At 43.5% G+C, this 14,559-nt stretch overlaps 1 protein-coding gene across 7 annotated transcripts in view; it reads left to right on the top strand.

Moving 5' to 3' along the window:
- NCALD (neurocalcin delta) overlaps positions 1-14,559 on the top strand; it is a 432,659-nt gene that overhangs the window by 413,907 nt on the left and 4,193 nt on the right. For all 7 annotated transcript variants that reach the window (XM_060127588.1, XM_060127587.1, XM_060127590.1 and 4 more), the window contains one exon: positions 13,586-13,691. In XM_060127588.1, coding sequence (XP_059983571.1) covers positions 13,586-13,691 — 106 coding nt within the window. The remainder of the gene's footprint in view (positions 1-13,585; positions 13,692-14,559) is intronic.

Genomic DNA, 14,559 nt, shown 5'->3' with positions numbered 1-14,559 from the left:
TTGCTTTACTCTTATGATTGAATGAAAATCACAGACTTAGACAAAAATTGATCACCGGGATCCAAAACAAAGATGAAGAGGGAGTCAAGGGAAGAATTGGCATGTGAGAGCGGTTGTCTGAGCAAAGCAGGTCAATATCACCTTGCCCCTCCTTTTTCAATCTCCTTTTCCTTCTTTTCCTCGGGTAAGTTATTTAACCTTTCTGTGCACTGTTCTCATGATTTGTGAACTGGAACCAATCATAGCACCCGCCTCAAGAGTAACCGTAAGGGTTCAACAGTTATTACAAGTAGAGTACCTAGAACAGTGCCTCTCAATGGGTATCCCTCAGTAAATGTTGACTACTATTATTCTATAGACGTTTCTGGAGCTGAGACAGGACGTTTCCCTGCAAAATAAAGGGAGGTCATTTCCCATTCAAAGAACAAAGTAATAGAGTCTCCCTTTAAGTTTTTTTTTTTTCATCTTTATTGGAGTATAATTGCTTTACAATGGTGTGTTAGTTTCTGCTTTATAACAAAGTAGATCAGTTATACATATACATATGTTCCCATATCGCTTCCCTCTTGTGTCTCGCTCCCTCCCACCCTCCCTATCCCACCCCTCTAGGTGGTCACAAACCACCTAGCTGATCTCCCTGTGCTATGCAGCTGCTTCCCACTAGCTATCTACCTTACGCTTGGTAGTGTATATATGTCCATGCCACTCTCTCACTTCGTCCCAGCTTACCCTTCCCCCTCCCCGTATCCTCAAGTCCATTCTCTAGTAGGTCTGCATGTTTATTCCTGTCTTGCCCCTAGGTTCTTCATGACATTTTTTTTTCTTAGATTCCATATATATGTGTTAGCATATGGTATTTGTCTTTCTCTTTCTGACTTACTTCACTGTGTATGACAGACTCTAGGTCCATCCACCTCACTACAAATAACTCAATTTCGTTTCTTTTTATGGCTGAGTAATATTCCATTGTATATATGTGCCACATCTTCTTTATCCATTCATCCGATGATGGACACTTAGGTTGCTTCCATCTCCTGGCTATTGTAAATAGAGCTACAATGAACATTTTGGTACATGACTCTTTTTGAATTTTGGTTTTCTCAGGGTATATGCCCAGTAGTGGGATTGCTGGGTCATATGGTAGTTCTATTTGTAGTTTTTTAAGGAACCTCCATACTGTTCTCCATAGTGGCTGTACCAATTCCCATTCCCACCAATAGTGCAAGAGTGTTCCCTTTTCTCCACACCCTCTCCAGCATTTATTTTCTAGATTTTTTGATGATGGCCATTCTGACCAGTGTGAGATGATATCTCATTGTAGTTTTCATTTTGCATTTCTTTACTGATTAATGATGTTGAGCATTCTTTCATGTGTCTGTTGGCAAACTGTGTATCTTCTTTGGAGAAATGTCTGTTTAGGTCTTCTGCCCATTTTTGGATTGTGTTGTTTGTTTTTTTGCTATTGAGCTGCATGAGTTGCTTGTAAATTTTGGAGATTAATCCTTTGTCAGTTGCTTCATTTGCAAATATTTTCTCCCATTCTGAAGGTTGTCTTTTGGTCTTGTTTATGGTTTCCTTTGCTGTGAAAAAGCTTTTCAGTTTCATTAGGTCCCATTTGTTTATTTTTGTTTTTATTTCCATTTCTCTAGGAGGTGGGTCAAAAAGGATCTTGCTGTGATTTATGTCATAGAGTGTTCTGCCTATGTTTTCCTCTAAGAGTTTGATGGTGTCTGGCCTTACATTTAGATCTTTAATCCATTTTGAGTTTATTTTTGTGTATGGTTTTAGGGAGTGTTCTAATCTCATACTTTTACATGTTGCTGTCCAGTTTTCCCAGCACCACTTATTGAAGAGGCTGTCCTTTCTCCACTGTACATTCCAGCCTCCTTTATCAAAGATAGGGTGACCATATGTGCGTGGGTTTATCTCTGGGCTTTCTATCCTGTTCCAATGATCTGTATTTCTGTTTTTGTGCCAGTACCATACTGTCTTGATTACTGTAGCTTTGTAGTATAGTCTGAAGTCAGGGAGCCTGATTCCTCCAGCTCCGTTTCTCATTCTCAAGATTGCTTTGGCTATTCGGGGTCTTTTGTGTTTTCATACAAATTGTGAAATTTTTGGTTCTAGTTCTGTGAAAAATGCCATTGGTAGTTTGATAGGGATTGCATTGAATGTGTAGATTGCTTTGGGTAGTAGAGTCATTTTCAGAATGTTGATTCTTCCAATCCAAGAACATGGTAAATCTCTCCATCTATTTGTATCATCTTTAATTTCTTTCATCAGTGTCTTAATAATTTTCTGCATACAGGTCTTTTGTCTCCTTAGGTAGGTTTATTCCTAGATATTTTATTCTTTTTGTTGCAGTGGTAAATGGGAGTGTTTTCTTGATTTCACTTTCAGATTTTTCATCATTAGTGTATAGGAATGCCAGAGATTTCTGTGCGTTAATTTTGTATCCTGCTACTTTACCGAATTCATTGATTAGCTCTAGTAGTTTTCTGGTAGCATCTTTAGGATTCTCTATGTATAGTAACATGTCATCTGCAAACGGTGACAGCTTTACTTCTTCTTTTCCGATTTGGATTCCTTTTATTTCCTTTTCTTCTCTGATTGATGTGGCTAAAACTTCCAAAACTATGTTGAATAAGAGTGGTGAGAGTGGGCAACCTTGTCTTGTTCCTTATCTTAGTGGAAATGCTTTCAGTTTTTCACCATTGAGGACGATGTTGGCTGTGGGTTTGTCATATATGGCCTTTATTATGTTGAGGAAAGTTCCCTCTATGCCTACTTTCTGTTGGGTTTTTATCATAAATGGGTGTTGGATTTTGTCGAAAGCTTTCTCTGCATCTATTGAGATGATCATATGGTTTTTCTCCTTCAGTTTGTTAATGTGGTGTATCATGTTGATTGATTTGCGTATATTGAAGAATCCTTGCATTACCTGGAATAAACCCCACTTGATCATGGTGTATGATCCTTTTAATGTGCTGTTGGATTCTGTTTGCTAGTATTTTGTTGAGGATTTTGCATCTATGTTCATCAGTGATATTGGCCTGTAGTTTTCTTTCTTTGTGACATCCTTGTCTGGCTTTGGTATCAGGGTGATGGTGGCCTCGTAGAATGAGTTTGGGAGTGTTCCTCCCTCTGCTATATTTTGGAAGAGTTTGAGAAGGATAGGTGTTAGCTCTTCTCTAAATGTTTGCTAGAATTCGCCTGTGAAGCCATCTGGTCCTGGGCTTTTGTTTGTTGGAAGATTTTGAATCACAGTTTCAATTTTAGTGCTTGTGGTTGGTCTGTTCATATTTTCTATTTCTTCCTGATTCAGTCTTGGCAGGTTGCGCATTTCTAAGAATTTGTCCATTTCTTCCATTTCTAAGAGGTTGTCCATTTTATTGGCATAGAGTTGCTTGTAGTAATCTCTTATGATCTTTTGTATTTCTGCAGTGTCAGTTGTTACTTTTCCTTTTTCATTTCTAATTCTATTGATTTGAGTCTTCTCCCTTTTTTTCTTGATGAGTCTGGCTAATGGTTTTATCAATTTTTTTTATCTTCTCAAAGAACTAGCTTTTAGTTTTATTGATCTTTGCTATCATTTCCTTCATTTCTTTTTCATTTATTTCTGATCTGATCTTTGTGATTTCTTTCCTTCTGCTAACTGTGGGGTTGTTTTGTTCTTCTTTCTCTAATTGCTTTAGGTGCAAGGTTAGGTAGTTTATTCGAGATGTTTCCTGTTTCTTAAGGTAGGATTGTATTGCTATAAACTTCCCTCTTAGAATTGCTTTTGCTGCATCACACAGATTTTGGGTCGTCGTGTCTCCATTGTCATTTGTTTCTAGGTATTTTTTGATTTCCTCTTTGATTTCTTCAGTGATCACTTTGTTATTAAGTAGTGTATTGTTTAGCCTCCATGTGTTTGTTTTTTTTTACAGATCTTTTCCTGTAATTGATATCTAGTCTCATAGCGTTGTGGTTGGAAAAGATACTTGACACAATTTCAGTTTTCTTAAATTTACCAAGGCTTGATTTGTGACCCAAGATATGATCTATCCTGGAGAATGTTCCATGAGCATTTGAGAAATATGTGTATTCTGTTGTTTTTGGATGGAATGTCCTATAAATATCAATTAAGTCCATCTTGTTTAATGTATCATTTAAAGCTCGTGTTTCCTTATTTATTTTCATTTTTGGTGATCCATCCATTGGTGAAAGTGGGATGTTAAAGTCCCCTACTATGAATGCGTTACTGTCGATTTCCCCTTTTATGGCTGTTAGCATTTTGCCTTATGTATTGAGGTACTCCTATGTTGGGTGCATAAATATTTACAATTGTTATATCTTCTTGGATCGATCCCTTGATCATTATGTAGTTTCCTTCTTTGTCTCTTGTAATAGTCTTTATTTTAATGTCTATTTTGTCTGATATGAGAATTGCTACTCCAGCTTTCTTCTGATTTCCATTTGCATGGAATATCTTTTTCCATCCCCTCACTTTCAGTCTGTATGTGTCCCTAGGTCTGAAGTGGGTCTCTTGTAGACAGCATATATATGGGTCTTGTTCTTGTATCCATTCAGCCAGTCTGTGTCTTTTGGTGGGATCATTTAATCCATTTACATTTAAGGTAATTATCGATATGTATGTTCCTATTCCCATTTTCTTAATTGTTTTGGGTTTGTTATTGTAGGTCTTTTCCTTGTCTTGTGTTTCTTGCCTAGAGAAGTTCCTTTAGTATTTGTTGTAAAGCTGGTTTGGTGGTGCTGAACTCTCTCAGCTTTTGCTTGTCTGTAAAGGTTTTAATTTCTCCATCAAATCTGAATGAGATCCTTGCTGGGTAGAGTAATCTTGGTTGTAGGTTTTTCTCCTTCATCACTTTAACTATGTCCTGCCAGTCCCTTCTGGCTTGCAGAGTTTCTGCTGACAGATCAGCTGTTAACCTTATGGGGATTCCCTTGTGTGTTATTTGTTGTTTTTCCCTTGCTGCTTTTAATATGTTTTCTTTGTATTTAATTTTTGACAGTTTGATTAATATGTGTCTTGGCGTGTTTCTCCTTGGATTTATCCTGTATGGGACTCTCTGTGTTTCCTGGACTTTATTAACTATCTCCTTTCCAATATTAGAGAAGTTTTCAACTATAATCTCTTCAAATATTTTCTCAGTCCCTTTCTTTTTCTCTTATTCTTCTGGGACCCCTATAATTCGAATGTTGGTGTGTTTAATGTTGTCCCAGAGGCCTCTGAGACTGTCCTCAGTTCTTTTCATTCTTTTTTCTTTATTCTGCTCTGCAGTAGTTATTTCCACTATTTTATCTTCCAGGTCACTTATCCGTTCTTCTGCCTCAGTTATTCTGTTGATCCCTCTAGAGTATTTTTAATTTCATTTATTGTGTTGTTCATCTTTGTTTGTTTCATCTTTAGTTCTTCTAGGTCCTTGTTAAACGTTTCTTGTATTTTCTCCTTTCTATTTCCAAGATTTTGGATCATCTTTACTATCATTATTCTGAATTCTTTTTCGGGTAGACTGCCTATTTCCTCTTCATTTTTTAGGTCTGCTGGGTTTTTACCTTGCTGCTTCATCTGCTGTGTGTTTTTCTGTCTTCTCATTTTGTTTAACTTACTGTGTTTGGGGGTCTCCTTCTTGCAGGTTGCAGGTTCGTAGTTCCTGTTGTTTTTGGTGTCTGTCCCCAGTGGCTAAAGTTGGTTCAGTGGGTCATGTAGGCTTCCTGGTGGAGGGGACTAGTGCCTGTGTTCTGGTGGATGAGTCTGGATCTTGTCTTTCTGGTGGGCAGGTCCACGTCTGGTGGTGTGTTTTGGGGTGTCTGTGGCCTTATTATGATTTTAGGCAGCCTCTTTGCTAATGGGTGGGGTTGTGTTCCTGTCTTGCTAGTTGTTTGGCATAGGGTGTCCAGCAGTGTAGCTTGCTGGTCGTTGAGTGCAGCTGGGTGTTGGTGTTGAGATGGAGATCTCTGGGAGTTTTTTGCCATTTGATATTACGTGGAGCTGCGAGTTCTTTTGTGGACCAGTGTCCTGAAGTTGGCTCTCCCACCTCAGAGGCACAGCACTAACTCCTGGCTGCAGCACCAAGAGCCTTTCATCCACACAGCTCAAATCACAAAAAGAGGAAAAGGGGAAAAAATAATAAATCTTCCTCTCAAAGTCCACCTCCACAATTTGGGATGATTCGTTGTCTATTCATGTATTCCACAGATGCAGGGTACATCAGGTTGATTGTGGATGTTTAATCCGCTGCTTCTGAGGCTGCTGGGAGGGATTTCCCTTTCTCTTCTTTGTTCTCACAGCTCCCAGGGACTCAGCTTTGGATTTGGCCCTGCCTCTGCGTGTATGTCGCCGGAGGGCGTCTGTTCTTCGCACAGACAGGACAGGTTTAAAGGAGCAGCTGATTCGGGGGCTCTGGCTCACTCAGGCCGGTGGGGAGGGAGGGGCATGGAGTGCGGGGCGAGCCTGCGGCGGCAGAGGCCTGAGGTGCCCCGTGCGTTCTTCTGGGGAAGTTGTCCCTGGACCCCGGGACCCTGGCAGTGGCGGGCTGCACAGGCTCCCCGGAAGGGGGGTGTGGATAGTGTCCTGTGCTCGCACACAGGCTTCTTTGGCAGCAGCAGCCTTAGCATCTCATGCCCGTCTCTGGGGTCCTTGCTGATTGCCACGGCTCGCCCCCGTCTCTGGAGCTCCTTTAAGCAGCGCTCTTAATCCCCTCTCCTCGTGCACCACTCTGGACCCCACGGCCACTGGCTGGCCCACTGTGTTCAGGAAATTCAATAGGAACCCTGGCAGCTCCTCAATGTCTGCTAATGTTGGAGGGTGTCCTGCAGAGGCGGGGGGTGGCTCTGTTTCAGACACTGGCAGCAGAAGTTCTGGGAAGTACTCCTTGGTGTGAGCCCTCCCAGAGTCTTCCCATTAAGTTTTAAGTTAAGTTTACCTAGTCGTATAAATGTGTGTTCACAAAACAAAGGGAGGTAACCCAGCTAAACCTCCAATTGGTGGAACTCACAGAAGAGATATTCTTGTGCAGATGACTTTAGGAGTTCCCAGGCTTCTTCACCTGTTGTGTTTCCTACCAAACACCATCCCAGCTGGGAATAAGCTAAAACTTCTGGGCTGTTCTGATGCTTACGGGATTTAAGTAACAGAAAGATCACCTTTCCAGGAGAGAATGTGGTTGGCACCAGGAATTCCCCAACTCCGAGCTGTTGCCCTGAGCCCATAGGTGCACTTCATGCAGGACTTTTGGGGCACAGCCGGTCTGGACTTGTTCTCAAGTCCTGCTAGAGACTTTCCGAAAGGAATATATAGGCTAACACGGTGTTGCCTTTAGCAGTTCTCAGGGAACTCACTTTAATGACCAGGTTGCAATAATTTCTAGTTAGCATATTCATTCCTTGGATGGTAATGATTGCTTTAAAGTAGTTGGTGTTCAAATACGTGTTGTCTTAGAATCAGACTCTCCCTCCTAGTTGTGATTCAAGGTTAATTAGCACTTTTGATAAGGCAGAGTAAACTTCATAACACCCTCAGTCTACATTTTCACACCCTTTGAATGAATGAAAACTAAAGGAAGGAGGTTGGGCTTATGCTGGCAGCGCATCACAGAAGACTTCATTTTTTTGTTTGTTTCTTATAGCAATATGGGAATTTTTTTTCCTGATTCACTCATCAGAATAAGGCATATGTATCCATACAGCAACCAGATGAAGAGGAAGGGAGACTATGGTGTTAGCTGTGCAAAGGTTTGCCGTCCACAAACACCAGACAGACTCACAAATTAATCTGACCTGGTCTCAAGAGCACCAACTGTGACCAGTTCAGACAACCAGCTTGTGAGTATTTGTGCCATGACGGATCAAAATCAGGACCAGAAAGACTTGGTTACATTCTTTCTAAAACCACTTCCTGAGTGGCATTTTTTTCTCCCAAAGATCTTTCTAAATTGGTGTCGTAGACACTATGTCACTTGTGATATGTGCCTTGGAGACCTGAAATACTGTGCTGTTCTGATGGTGAAAAAAAAGGCAGGGGGTGGAAGGTGTTGTGGTGAAAGCTTCCAGTCCGTCTTGATATGGCCCCTGGGAATTCAGCTGCAGACCCTTGCCTATTTCTCAGTTATGAGTGTGGACCACAGATGTTACTCCAGAATGCAACTTGGATTTCTCTCCTGGAGAAAACTCTTTAAAGCAGTTGCCCAGGTTAGTGACTTTCTCTAAGAACTAACCTTAGTGTTTGTTTATCAGTTGTGTTTGGCTTATCCCTTTTTTATCAGGGGATTAATCTTATCGTGACAAGCCACATTATAGTTTAAGAGTTGAAGTTAGGCATCTAGCAACACAAGTGAGTGCCTGCTACCCAAAGGCCCCCCACTCGGCTGTGCCCTCCGTCTACTTTGTGGACTATTCTTCCTTCTCCTGTTTCCTAAACAAGGATATTCCCAAGCAGAGGTCCAGCCTCAGCCTTCTTTTCCTTTCATTAGTTCTGGGAAGTCATCTTCTCAGTGCTTGTATGGGCCAGGCATAGTGTTAAGTATTTTCCACACTGTATTAGTTTCCTAGGGTTGTTGTAACAAATTACCATAAACTGGGCAGTTTCAAACAACAAAAATTTATTCTATCACAGTTCCAGAGGCCAGAAGTCCAAAGTCAAGGTGTGGGCAAGGCTGGTTCCTTCCAGAGACTCCTGGGGGGATCTGCTCCATGCCTGTCTCTTAGCTTCTGGTGGTGGCTGGCGATCCTTGGTGTTTTGGGCCCACATCTCTCCTATCATCATGTGACATTTTCCCTGTGTGACTGTGTCCAAATTTCCTTCTTCTTATACGAACACATCATTGGATTAGGGCCTGCCCAAATCCAGTATGATCTCATTTTAACTTGATGACATCCGCAAAGACCCTATTTCCAAATAAGGTCACATTCACAGGTTCTGGGTGAACATGAACTTTTGCAGGACACTAGTCAACCTGGTACATGTGCATTTTCTCATTTAATCCTCACAATAACCTTACTAGCCCCATTTTATGGATGAAGAAACACAGTACCTCCAGATCTTCACCTCTGCTATGTCCAGCTGTTAATGGACACCTCCATAAGACATTGCGCTGGTACCTCACAGTCAAACATTCCAAAAACAAACTCAGTATTTCCCCCTAAAATGTGAAGTCCTAAACCACAGCAGCTCCAGAATGTCTTTTTAGGAGAGTGAACGGGATCTTTGGAAGGGGCTGCTGGAAGCAACCTTTGCACGGCACTTTATATAAGAATGAAATAAATAGTAACTGCCCATATCTAAAAATGATGGGTACCACCACTCACCTGAAACAAGACAGTGGCTGAGGAATGGGCAAGAATGATAAATTTAGAAAAATATGAAGGAGGCAGATTTGATAGGTCTAGTTGACTGCCTGCACGTGGAGACGGGTGGTTAGAGCCGTATTAAAGATGTCTTTGACTTGATTACAGGTTGGTGGGTGGTAGGACTGTTTACCAAGAAACAAACAAACATGAGTGGGGGCAGGGGCCTGGGCAATAATGAGTTTCAAGTAAAATCTTCTGTGAAAACTAATATAAGAACGGAGCTGCTTTGGTTGAAAAAGGGGTAGGGCCCTTATTCTCCCCCCATCCTCTCCCTGCCTGTGAACGCATCTACAGCACTTTGGGAGAACATTATGGGTTTACTGACTTACTGTATTCTTCTAGCTCTAAACAAGAAAGTGCTTACGCTGTTCTAGATACATAGATATTGACCCCATTTTAAGAGTATTTCCAAGAAAGATTCTCATGGCCTCTCTCTACCCTCCTTTCCTGGTATGTAATATCCTTCTAAGCAGGATGCTTTTCTTTATCAATAATCTAAGAACAACCTATACTGCTTAACTTCTTTTACCCTTGGTGGGTTGTCATGGGGCCTTGGGTGTCCTGTTGGAAGACCCTGCATCTTCTGATGAAAAGCCAGTCTGGTTTCCTTCAGAGAGAAGAGTGAACTTTAGCTCTTGGAATTGTGCCTGCCCTTAGTTAATCCCACAACGTTTATCAGTTCAGACATGAGCCCTTCCTTTCCAACATTCCGAGAGGTGGTTCATTCAGAGGGAAAAAGAAAAATCACATATATATATATATATATATGTGTATATATATATATATATATATATGTCAAGAGGAAGCTGGTAATTCCCCTGGCCGCAGGTGGTGCTGTCCTAAGCCTGCCTAGGGCAGAACCAGAGCTGGGTTCCTGGGTGTCCCATAGCGGTTGTATTTACCCAGAGACAAGAATAGGGCTCTTCAAGTTTAATTAAAAACAGGATGTCCCTGCTGGGCCTCTCATTGACATTGCTAAAAATAAAGTAGGGAAGTAGCCTGGCCTCTCCATGGTTTAATCCCATTAAATTAGGGGGAGGGGTGTGGGGAACTGGGGTTAATAAAAGACACGATTTGTTTCAGATTGCTGTCTGGAGTTGTGTCTTTTCTCTCCCTGCGCTGTGGAGTCCCAGGTCTAATACAATCAGTGCTGGCTTGCTGAGGCCATGAGAGAGGGGCAAAGGGACAGGTGATTCCCCACTGAGGTTTTGCAGGGCTGTCACCCACTTACCTTGGGACCCCTGGGGCTTGTCACCTCATCTCTTTGCTCACTGCTCTAGTACCACCCACGTTCATAGACCTGGTTTTGTAAATAATCCACTAATCCCTTTCTGTGAGCTGATGCACATTAAAAACAAACAAATGGGGCTTCCCTGGTGGCGCAGGGGTTGAGAGTCCACCTGCCGATGCAGGGGACGCGGGTTCGTGCCCCAGTCCGGGAAGATCCCACATGCCGCGGAACGGCTGGGCCCATGAGCCATAGCTGCTGAGCCTGCGCGTCCGGAGCCTGTGCTCCGCAACGGGAGAGGCCACAACATTGAGAGGCCTGCGTACCGCAAAAAAAAAAACAAAAAAAACAAATCAACAAAAACAGTCTAGTCTGAGTGCTATGAAAGAGCCATCTGGAAACGTGAGCATCTTAAAGGTGCTCGCACTTCCTCCTCAACCCCTCAGCATACTCAGACATTACATCTCTTGCCCAATTCCAGAAGCCTCGTTTGCAAATATCCTCATATAAGGGGATCCTGACTTTCTTCATTTTTGTTTTGTTTTTATTTATGGGTGTTTTGTTGTTGTTGTTTTGAACTAACCTATCCTCATTTCTCTGCCCCAGCCCTGTTCCTTTAGTCTAACAGCTAAAGACTAAACGCCTGAAGACTTTCTGTTGGGTGTAAGCGCCTTGTTTTCAAACACATTCATCTGTTTGCTTGGTCTTTCGTTCATTTGTTCAACCAGAGTATTAAGAGAATAATCCCTAGATTATTACACAGTTGACTTCCTTCAGAATCCCAAGAAGGAGAATTTCATGAACCTCAACTCTTAGAGGCTGAGAGTTCCAAGGAGTGTTCCAGACCAGTGGGTTTTACTTGCTACCATGGGACCTTACCGAGGCCAGAACAGATTTGGGGAAGGAGCAACGCAGCCCCAAAGAAGGTTGATTACACAGCATCCTTAAGACTTCTAGCCAAAGTAAACTTATTATTTGTCCATAAATGCCCCTCCCACATCACCTCTACAACTCCTGAAATGTACCAGCTCTTAAACCTTTAAAGAGGTGTACTTGTGATTTAGTGGGGCGCTGATATCTAGATACTGTTTTGTTGTTGTTGTTCTAAGATTCCTGGGCTTGTGAATTCACAAAATATTTAGACTGTGTAAGTCTGAAATCCGTGTGAGGGGTGTGTGTGTGTGTGTGTGTTCATCAGTTGGTGCCGCCGATTCCTCTTTGAGTCAAGAGTTACAGAAAAGCTTCCGTGTCGGAGCAGAGAAAGCTGAGGAGAGGGCGCTGGACCTCAAAACATGGTGGTATGGAGAGTGTCCTGCTTTCCACTCTTGTTACTAAATACTCACGTGGCCCTGGAAGTTCAGCACCTCTGTTTCCCATTTGTAAAAAAGTCTCTAACTCTCTGGCCTTTTCTAGCTCCCCCAAGGAGTCAGGTGTCCCCAGCGGCTTGGCGCATGGCGCTATAACCCCAGCACAGATGGTAGTGTAGTCCTGGGCTGGAGGGGACAGCAATAGGGATCCAGGAGGAAGACAGAGTATGGCTCACCTCTCGCCTCTGGAGCACACTTCAGTGAACGTCTCTTGGGACAGCTGACTGTGGCCAAGCTTACTTACCCCAGTGACACCCATCATCCCAGACAGAGCCATGACTCCCAGTTTGCCCTTCCTCCCAGACAGAATCACCGTGGAGGCAGCTCCAGTTCAGCGAGGACTCTGGGTGGGTTCAAGTCAGACTTGGGGAGCCTGGCCTGAGGGGTCCCTAATGGGGTGGGATCAGCCCAAGAGTCAACACACTGGGTGACTCCATTTTTCACTCCTATTTTATCAACGGAGATTATAATATTTACCCCCATTTCTCCAGAATATTTTAGGAACTTGAGGCAGAGTTGATCCTGAACGAGACTGTAAAGTGGAGAAGTTAAGCCTTTATCTCTTTTTGCAACCCTTTTTGTTTCCACATTTCCCCTCTGGAGACTACTTTCCTTCAGCTGCCTTCCTTTCTCTCCTTCCACTACATCCCAAGTTCCAGAACTTTCCAGATTCCTCTGCCCACCCTCTGGCAAAATCTACTTTTTCTAAAACTCCTTCCCAGGGCTAATTTTCCCCAAGTGAATCTGAGTACCAGAACCATGGTCTGGGGATAAAAACAATGACTTTACATTATGCTTCCAAAATAAAAACAACATTTGACCGCTGAGGCCTTCCAGGCGCTTACTGGGTACCATGGGGGGTCCACGGTAGGGGAGATAGTTTCAGTACTGTTCACAGAACCTTTTCAGTAGAACCCTCTTTTGCCCATCAGATTTCTGATGTACCCAGCTGATCTCAAGCTGAGACTTTATACTTATTTCTTCCAAAACTTGGATGGCAGATTGTTCCCATCCCGGGGATACCTGGCAGCTTGCTGAGAAGGAATGTGAGACGATTGCCACATCCAAGGAGAAAGAGCACTGGGATGGATTGGTAATGTCTGCCCAGGAGAAGAGGAGGGCAGGCCCTTACAGACCATCAGTGTTTGTCACCCTTGAGGGACCCAGGGAGAGACCACAGTAGACCCTGACCTGTCTCTGGCCTGAGGAATGTCACCTACAGCCTGAGAGCAGGGACCTCAGAACAGCAGCAGCAGCACACAGGCACCTCATTAGAAATGCAGACTCTCAAGCCCCCCATCTCCCCAGCCCACCCTACTCAATCAGCTGCTGTGTTTTCACAGGATTCCCAGGGGATTCATAAGCACATAAGTTAGAGACACGGGGGGCCTAGTGGATCTTCCTGCCAGTTGTCGCTCCTGAAGGTTCTTGCCGCTGGACAAGCTCTGCTGGCCTGGCTGCTCTCACCAGCAACTGCACGTCTCTCTTCTACGACAACAGATGGTCAGGAGCAGAGCTGGGTCGCTGTGTGATGGGAGGCATTCCCTTCAACCCTGTATTTGGGAGGTTTAATAATAGGGCCATTGTGTGCGAAAACAAACCATGTTTCTGTCTCACGCCATGTTGCTTCTGTCCCCAGGCAATCTATAAGATGGTCTCCTCTGTAATGAAAATGCCTGAAGATGAGTCGACCCCAGAGAAGAGGACAGAAAAGATCTTCCGCCAGATGGACACCAATAGAGACGGTAGGAGGCCATGGCTGCTTTGCTTTGCTTTGCTTTGCTTTGCTCAGAGGCGGGGCTGCTGGAGGGGCTGGGGTGTCCGGGCAGGGAAATTCCACGAGAGGTCAAGATATTGGCCATAAGGACCTGGCCCGAGGCCCTTTGTGAAAGTGGCTTATCCTGCTTTCTCCCTGTAGGGGGAAGATGGAGGCTGGATCCTGCAGGCCAGCGAATCAGATAGTGGGGAGGGGCTTGTTATGCACCCAGACCCTAGTAGCTTTCACCCCAGCCTGCCCAGGGGGTTTTGTTGGGGTTTCGTGTGCATGCTCCAAGGTGTTGGGTTTCCTGGAGCCAAGTGGGACCCCTCAGCTGTTGGCGGGTGAGGTGGCCAGCAGATTCCACCCTGAGGGAGCCACCCACAATTCAAATGCAACAAGGGGATGCAGAGCAAACCAAAATGAAAGGAGAGATGGATTTCAAACTCAAGAACAGTGGATTTTAGATGTTGGATTGCCAGACAGAATACAGGAGGCACCATTAAATTTAATTTTTGGACAAATAACAAATGACTTTTCAATATAAGTATGCCCTATTCAATATTTGGGACATACTTAAAAAATTATTGTTTATTTGAAACTGAAAGTTAGCTGGGCATCCTGTATTTTATTTGCTAAATCTGGCAGCCCTAGTTAGATGTAATATCTGAGTTTAAAGTGCTAACACAGAGCTTGGTCCATAATAAGCCCTGAGTCATCTATAGCTCTTGATTTTATTTCCAGCTTGCCTGTTCTGCTGGGCATCCCCAGCAGTTCTTGTCAGTGATGAGCAAATGCAGTCATATACCCCCGGCGGAAGGCTTTGTCGCAGAGCGAGCCTCAGTTTCTATCCCTAT

The sequence above is a fragment of the Lagenorhynchus albirostris genome, chromosome 17 (genome assembly GCF_949774975.1).
Source record: "Lagenorhynchus albirostris chromosome 17, mLagAlb1.1, whole genome shotgun sequence".
In the NCBI taxonomy this organism is placed as follows: domain Eukaryota; kingdom Metazoa; phylum Chordata; class Mammalia; order Artiodactyla; family Delphinidae; genus Lagenorhynchus; species Lagenorhynchus albirostris.
The sequence above is the reverse complement of the archived record's forward strand: the minus strand, read 5'-3'. Positions and strand labels throughout refer to the sequence as shown.